At 34.3% G+C, this 7,792-nt stretch overlaps 2 protein-coding genes across 8 annotated transcripts; one reads left to right on the top strand and one right to left on the bottom strand.

Annotated features, from left to right (window-relative positions):
* The first annotated feature begins 1,858 nt into the window (after positions 1 to 1,858).
* Positions 1,859 to 6,394, top strand: LOC110642359 (uncharacterized). 4 transcript variants are annotated; one of them, XM_058147071.1, is made up of 4 exons: positions 1,859 to 1,961; positions 2,100 to 2,218; positions 3,275 to 5,856; positions 5,938 to 6,394. In XM_058147071.1, the coding sequence occupies exons 3-4, from the start codon at positions 3,310 to 3,312 to the stop codon at positions 6,232 to 6,234; spliced, it is 2,844 nt and encodes a 947-aa protein (XP_058003054.1). In that variant the 5' UTR covers positions 1,859 to 1,961; positions 2,100 to 2,218; positions 3,275 to 3,309; the 3' UTR covers positions 6,235 to 6,394. The 4 variants fall into 4 exon arrangements, with proteins under 4 accessions (XP_058003054.1, XP_021650061.2, XP_021650062.2 ...); XM_021794369.2 differs by having other exon boundaries at positions 1,861 to 2,218; XM_021794370.2 differs by having other exon boundaries at positions 1,861 to 2,218; positions 3,272 to 5,856.
* Positions 6,281 to 7,495, bottom strand: LOC110642360 (uncharacterized). Of its 4 annotated transcripts, XM_021794371.2 has the most exons (3): positions 7,235 to 7,485; positions 6,714 to 6,926; positions 6,281 to 6,640 (listed from the first exon to the last, which is right to left on the bottom strand). In XM_021794371.2, the coding sequence occupies exons 1-3, from the start codon at positions 7,265 to 7,267 to the stop codon at positions 6,386 to 6,388; spliced, it is 501 nt and encodes a 166-aa protein (XP_021650063.2). In that variant the 5' UTR covers positions 7,268 to 7,485; the 3' UTR covers positions 6,281 to 6,385. The 4 variants fall into 4 exon arrangements, 1 of the variants encoding a protein (XP_021650063.2); XR_009148868.1 differs by having other exon boundaries at positions 6,281 to 7,134; positions 7,235 to 7,495; XR_009148869.1 differs by having other exon boundaries at positions 6,281 to 6,944; positions 7,235 to 7,495.
* Positions 7,496 to 7,792: the final 297 nt, after the last annotated feature.

Here is a 7,792-nt window from a genome sequence, read left to right as displayed (position 1 = left end):
AGTAAATTAAATTAAAAATAAAAAAATATAAAATAACTACATACAAAGCAAAATGGATGTTAATCATGATCTAAAATGTTTATATAAAATGAATGTATCACCAATTATAATAATAATAATAAACTACACATTAAAACAATATAAAAATTCTTTTTAATAAGTAACCCTAAATTTATTTCGTGACCATTTTGAACCGTATCAAATTGAGTATAAATTTATTAAGATTTAAAATAAATAGAGGATTAATATAATTCGATAATTGATAATAATTTAACTAATTAAATTATATAAAATACATGATAATTTTTTTTCTTTTCCTAAATAGAGCTTCAACTTTTGAAAAAAAAAAAAATATATATATATATATATATTAGAGCTTCAACTAAAAAAATCTTAAATTTATCTAATATAATTTAATTTAATGACTGAAAGAATTCCATACCTAACAGACTAATGATTAAGTCTTCAATTCTCTTTGAAAAGAATAGATCTTAAGCTAGATTATTTAAAAACCAAAATTCAATTAATTAGGTTGTTGGACTGAACAATGCCACCTGACCGAACGGGTCTTCAAGAAGTGAAGAACTGTAGTAGTGTAGTCCAACAATGGCGAAGTTGGCCCCGTGCTAAAACCACTTCGTTTGGAAAAATGAAAAACTCATATAATTAAACATTTTTAAATATGTTTATAAATATAAAATACACTCCTCTTTCCATTTTCATTTATGACATTTAAATTTTACACGATAATTAAATAATTTTATTTTTATAAAAATATGAAAAAATAATTAATATTTTTTAATTTTTAAATATAATAAATAATTTCAAATAAAAAAGAAATTAGCATTATAAATTTTCCCATTATTCTCCTTCCTTTTGAGTCTTTTTCAAGTTATAGAATTCTCCTGAAATCAAGTTGTTATAAGAATGGCCTTATCTATTTTCTTATCTATTTTTTTTTTCTCCCAATTTTTAAATCCCGCGGGCAAAGCCTTTTGTTAATTATAATTAATCCGAAACATGCAGCAGAAAAGACAAAAGTTTAGAACGCGAAATTCGCGCTCCAATTCATCCTCATCTCTCTCCCGCGAAAATTAACGAAAAAAGATAACAAAACGTACCATCATTCTTTATGATCTACCTAAAATATCCCCGCAGATGAACTAGACCGCACCGCACCGCACAAAGCGCGAGAGCTGCTGACGTAACGCTCATGGCCCCCACACTCTGTATCTTCGGGATTCGCTACAACTAAGCAAAGAAGTCTCATATGTGGGACCCTATATAGCACCCTATATATGAGCATGTGCAATTATGAAATATTAGAGTCATTTTTAAAAATTCTTTTAGAGAAAATTAAAAAAAAATAATATTTACATGCGTTAATTTTTAAATGAAGAACAATTTTTTTTTTTTTTAATTTAACTGCATTTTGAAAAATAATTGTAAATTTTTTTATTATTCATAATAAAAATTTATTTTTTAACTATTTTTTAAAAAATAATGATTTTTCTATAATTAAAATTATATTATTATTTTTTATAATTAAAATTAAATAATTATTTAAAAAATTTATTTACACCTATAAAATAAATAATGCATATTAAGGAATTAAAAAATTTTTGAAATAATATAAATTATTAAATATATTTTATAATAATTTATTTTTTATTCAGAAAAATGTAAATAATTTTATATTTTTAAATTAAAATTGTTTTATTATTAATAGTGAATAATTTTTTCATGTGTTTTTTTTTTAATTTTTATAAAAATTAAAAATAATTATTTTAAAAAAATAAAGAAACTATTTTCCACGACTAAACTTATTTTGCTTTTTATTATCAAAAAACACTTACTTTGCTCTTAACCGTCTGATCGAAAACGAAACGCCACCCTCCCTTACCGCTGAGACTCTCTTCGCTGCCTCTCTCTCTCTCGCTCGCTCGCTCGCTCGCTCGCAGGTGGCTTCGTTTTCTCTGAAACTCGAATCGTTGCTTCTTTTCTCTTTCGGTTTCGAGAATACCAAAAGATTGGTTATGATGATGTAGAATGTGAATGTTCTTGATTTCTGTAGCGGTAATTCTTTTCTTTGCTTGTAGTCTAAGGCTGTTTCGTGATTTCATCACTTACCGTTTTACGTTGCGGATCTTTATCGAGATCAGCGATTTTCTGTTTCAATGTCACCTTCGTGAACCTACATTTCCTCGCTTTTCAGTTGGTACGTTCTCTAATCCCTTGAAATCTTCGCGATGAACTTGCTACGTCTTGGTAGTTGGTACTGCTGCGTTCTTATTCGTTATGTACGTTTTGTTATTGTTTTCTCAATTTTGATGTGTTTGGTTCTTGAGAAAATGACGAAATAGAAAATCATGGTTTTATAGTGGTCAGATTAAAGTATTTTTTTTTTTATTTTCCATGGGGAATAATAATAGCTGACTTCACATTATTCAATGAATTGACTGAGATTTGCGGTACTCTAAAAACTGAAAATGAAAACAGAACCTGAAATTTGTAACCAGGTCTTGTAAATGCCGGTTTAAGTTTTGTTTAGATCTGTGACTTTCCCGATTCGATTATGAGTAGTATACCGGAAATTGTGTCTATATTTGGAAAATGATCAGAATTATGAAATTTAGAAATCAATTGAAGCTTAGAAAAGCATGAAGTTTCAATCAAATTGTGAAGTGAAATATCAGAGAGTGAAATTTTCACATAAGTTTGTGTGCGTGTTTGTGTTAATGGATTAGCTATAATTAAATGATTGTGACTATTGTTTTCAACTTTTTTCTCCCCTTTGATTCACGGCTTCTAATTGTCCGTTGAAAAAGACTGGAATTTTGCGAATGATCTAAATGGCCCTATATGTTCTCTGAAATGTTGAATTAATGTCAGTTTGAACTGTGAAGCTCTTATCCAATCTTGAACATAATGTGCAACGGGAACGGAAATTAGTAAATTTCAGCACTTCTTTCCCTATTTTGGGCAATATTTTAGGTTTATTTTCGACTATCCTTTGTGTTTTTCTTCTCTGCTTCTGTTGCCAAGGTTTGTGACTAATCTTGCTTGCTCAATTGTCTTTCTTGTGCCATGCTTTTAAAAATTAGGGATTAATAATGGAGCAGTCGCATTTTCTTCTTCACATTTACTTGTTATATTCTTAGTTTGTTGCTGAGAATACACACACATTGTTGCTGAGAATACAATTTGCGAATTGTATGAAAAAGTGCAGTCCTGGAAGAGTGGCTAAGAATTTTCTTGCATTATCCTTTAGCAGGCAAAGTATGTCCGTGAAACTTGCAAATAGTTAAAATGTTGTCAGGAATAAGACCAACTAATACATATTCAGAACCGTCTAGCAAAATGGGATTCAGCAGTGTAGGTGTACAAAAGAGTTCAAAACAGCAGCAGAATTCCAAGATAGTGAAGGATGTGGTTCTTCCAACCCAAGTAAAGCAGAGTATAAAGCATCAAGACAAGTTAAAAGCTAAGAGTTGTACTATTAAGCCATATGATGATCCGCCCCGTGAACTAACACAACATTCAAATTCCAGGACCTTGGTCCAACAAAAAACTTCAGGGAATTGTCAGCAGCTGTCTGTCATGGTAAGGGCAACAAAAGATGATGAGCTTATCAAGTATATGTCAAATCTGCCTTGTTATCTCCAGCGTGTGGAGAAAACAGAAAACATCCAGGATAAGGCTTTAAATGTTGGGGTTTTGGATTGGTCCCGTTTAGAGAATTGGAAATGCAACCAAAAGGACACCCTGGTGGAAGCGGGCAATAATGCATCCTTGCCTAGCAGTAATTTGTCAACTAAAATGATGACTAGATCATCTACTTTCTATAGTCAAGCTCGCAATGAGACTTCTGCCTATCAAAGCAAGCAGCATCCCTCTCTTTCTTGTAGAAATAATTCTTCTCATAATGATGGCATTTCTCAAGATGCCAACTCATCTGTCCGGGATGCCATACACTTTCAGGATGTGGCAAATGCTGCCAAACGCCATTTTGATGGACACAAGAGAGCATTGTGGAACAAGAAGTCTTTTGACAGAAATAGTTCAGATACTGCTTTTGAGAAGGGGAGAAGAAGAGAGTTGCATGATAGAATTGCTTCAAAAGTTCAGAATGGGTCATCCAATTCCAGATATAACGGTATGCCATTTGGACCCAAAGAAAGTGATAGAGAGGCCAAGCAGATGGTTGAGGAAATGCAAGAAATGCATACAAAGAGAAAATCTTTTAAACATAAGAAAATTCCAAACAGGGGAGCTTCATCATCAAAGCTGAGATATTATGACACTTCACCCAGTGCAAAGGAAAAGAAGAATGTCGACGATAGTAGAACAGAGAAGAGAATGGAGCTGCAAGAATCAGCTATTGATTTTCCTGCTCAACATCAAGCTGATGAGAAGAAAAGAATCATTCACTTTTTTACCAAAAAGTTCTCGCACAATAGCTTCCAAGAGCAACCAAGAACATCGTTGGATGAGAATGTATCAGAAGCATATCAGAATACCTTGTCAGATGGCTTTTCTGATGAGGTTTTCTCTTCAGAACTCCAATATGACATTCCTCACTCATGTCCACTGCCTTCTAGAGCTGAGATTAACATTGACCAGCAGGAGATGGCACCTGGTGTAATCAATACTCGGCATGCGGAGCTGTCATCCAATGCAAGCAACAATGTTAAGTCGTCAAATGGAAATCTAGTCGAAACTTTAAAGATATCGGACCAAGATACATCAGAACTGGCAGCTAGAAAAGGCAGACATCCATCACCAAATCGCCGATTTAGCTTCAGCTTAGGTCAGATGACCAGAAGTTTTAGCTTCAAGGAGAGTTCAGCTGTCCCACGGTTGAGCTCCACATATGTTTCAGTGAAGTCTGGTCCTGTGATATCTAAAGCTTCTGCTGGTTTGGATAATTCAAGCAGAGAGAAAGCAAGTTGTCATAGAGGTAGATCCAGCCCTTTGAGAAGGTTACTGGATCCATTACTGAAGTCCAGGATTTTAACTCCAACTGGTTCTGCTGAAACTGATCAGCCATTAAGAGGAAGCCTGAATTCCTACAGCTTTAAGCCTATTAACACCACTGAATCACTTCGGACTGAAAAGCATGAGGCATCAACTATACAAGCTCACCTGTTGATTACAAAAAGGAATGGACTTCCTTTGTTCAGATTTGTGATCAATAATAACAATATTATTATTGGGGCGCCTGTGAAAAATTTAATGTCACCTGGGAAGAATGATTCAGGCTGCAACTATGCATTTTATGCCATTGATGAAATCAAGAAAAAAAGTGGCAGCTGGATAAATCAAGGTATTAAAGAGAAAAGTTGTGGCTTTGTCTATAATGTGGTTGGCCAGATGAAGATTAACAGCTCTTCCTTGGATTTTTCTGGGCAGAACTCCAATACCCAGTGTATGGTAAAAGAGTCTGTGTTGTTTGGCGTTGAGCTAAGACAGACAGGTCAGGTATCTCCAAAGTTAGTGCAAAACACGGAGCTTGCAGCTATTGTTGTCAAAATGCCTGGTGGAAACTTAGGCTTTGACAAGCGGCAGACTGATAAAGAAGAAAATATCATAGAAAAGGGCTTCTCATGGCACTTGCTGGACAATGAAAACTCTAATAGTTGTACAGTCATACTTCCTGGCGGTGTTCATAGTTTGCCAAACACAGGAGTTCCTTCACCACTGATTCACCGATGGAGATCTGGTGGATCATGCGACTGTGGAGGTTGGGATGTTGGTTGCAAACTCCGCATCCTCTCCAGTGAAATCGAACACCATAAGCTTCCAAGGACATCCAATGCTTGCCTCACATCGAATCGTTTTGAACTTTTTGTTCAGGTAATGCTTGTGTTTTACTTGAGAATTTGTCTTTACATTCTTATTGGTATTGTCAGTTATATAGCCAGCTTATTTATACAGGGAGAAGCCCAACTGGATAAACCCATCTTTAGCTTGGCACCAATTGAAAAGGGAAAGTACTCGGTTGAGTTCAGTCCATCAATTTCTTTGTTACAGGCATTCTTCATTTGTGTCACAGTGATAAGTTGCCGGATATCATCTGATCTTGCTGAACTGAGTAACGTGACGGAAGAAAAAGTACTTCAGGATTCCGAAAATCTAAATGATGTAATGAAGAAGATTCGCACCACTGTCCTGGGGAAAGTACCTTTGAAATACACTCCAAGCCCACCTGTTTCACCTGCTGGAAGGGTCTAGCTTTTGGCCAGGAGGAGCTCTTAAACAATAAACAGAGATCCTGCTGTAGTAGAAGTCATATTTGGCTATAATAATTTTGTATCAGTTCTGTTACATTACCAACATCACCCTTGTATAAAGAAATAGTGCAAACAAATATACACCTCTGAAATTAAGATGATATAGTATTAAAAAGGTTAAAATTTCTATTATAATGACGGGAAAGTGTCTCATCAAGAAATTCATGTGAAACATAGAAGCCAATTTCTATTGTCTCCCTTAGCCCAAAGGGATTGTATAGAAGCCAGGTCCCCATTCCTGAATGCATTACAAAACCGAGCATTTGCTGCCAGTACTGAAGCTTTAAATTGCTATCCTCCTGGAGTACTCGTAGACTGTCCCTGCGTTTTGCAGCTTGGGCATAATTCTATTCATCAATGGCAATCTGTCAGTCCCGTGTTAAGGCTTTGCTCATCTAATATGATGCTTTCACCGCTTACCATTTCCTCCGAGTCCTCACTTGTGACTTGACATGCTCTTAGTGACAACAACCGGGAAGTTTTAGCGAAGAGTGCTGCTTTAATGTGCAGCTTGAGAGGAAAACAATGTGTTGCAGGTGTAGTAGGCGAAAAAAAGTGGTTGTCCTTGAGGTGGGGAAGCCCGTCGAAACTATTAATGCAAGAACATGGCAGCCGCCTATCAATATAATTTACCTACAACAACATTGCAAGCTACAGCATAGTCTAATGTAAATTGAAGAAAACAGTATCACTGTTGATTAGAAAATGGATGATCAAACATTCACCCATGAATTTTAATTTGAAACTTCGTTTTTCCTTGCGTGAAATGTTAATATGAGATCATGTTTCGTCTAGATAGAACTTTTCATCTCTGATTCTCAAAATGAAGACAATCCAAAATCTGTTGAGCATGACAATATAGTAGTTAACAAAATTTCAAGTGAAAGATTCTATTTATTAACTAATGGAAACGAAAACATGGGAACTGAAAAGGAACTCACTTTGAAGCAAAAGTTAGATCCACTGAACGCCATGATTAAAGAGAAGAACTAGAAGAGTTGGGGTTTTTATCTGTCAATGCAAGTTTGAGTCTTCTTCCGGACATGAGAGGATGAGGTTGGTCTCAGCGTCAGCTCAGGAATGAAAAAGGATGGCTAAATGTGGGCTCCTAGACTAGCCTTCCAACACAAGTTCTTTGTTATGGTCTCCAAAATAGGGAAGCAGCTGGGCCTTCAACAGGCTACAGCCTACAGCTGCCATTTCAATTTTCACGTAATTGCTGAATTTCTACTTAATGCCTAATTTCACCTTTATATTTAGGCTCTATTTGGTAATTTTATTATTTTAACAACTATTAACTATTTTACTAATTATTAAATTGACTATTAAAAGTAAAAATAACAATATATCTTATTAACTTTTAATATTTTTTTAACTTTTAAAAATTTAAAAGAATAACTTTTTTATGAGTCTCTTTTTAAATATTTAAATATTAATATAAATATTATCATAATAATATAAATAAAAAAATAATTAAAATATTAAATATTATCTTAAAA

The sequence above is a fragment of the Hevea brasiliensis genome, chromosome 5, assembly GCF_030052815.1.
Source record: "Hevea brasiliensis isolate MT/VB/25A 57/8 chromosome 5, ASM3005281v1, whole genome shotgun sequence".
Lineage (NCBI taxonomy): Eukaryota > Viridiplantae > Streptophyta > Magnoliopsida > Malpighiales > Euphorbiaceae > Hevea > Hevea brasiliensis.
Note: the sequence above shows the minus strand (reverse complement) of the source record. Positions and strands in the feature narration are given on the sequence as shown.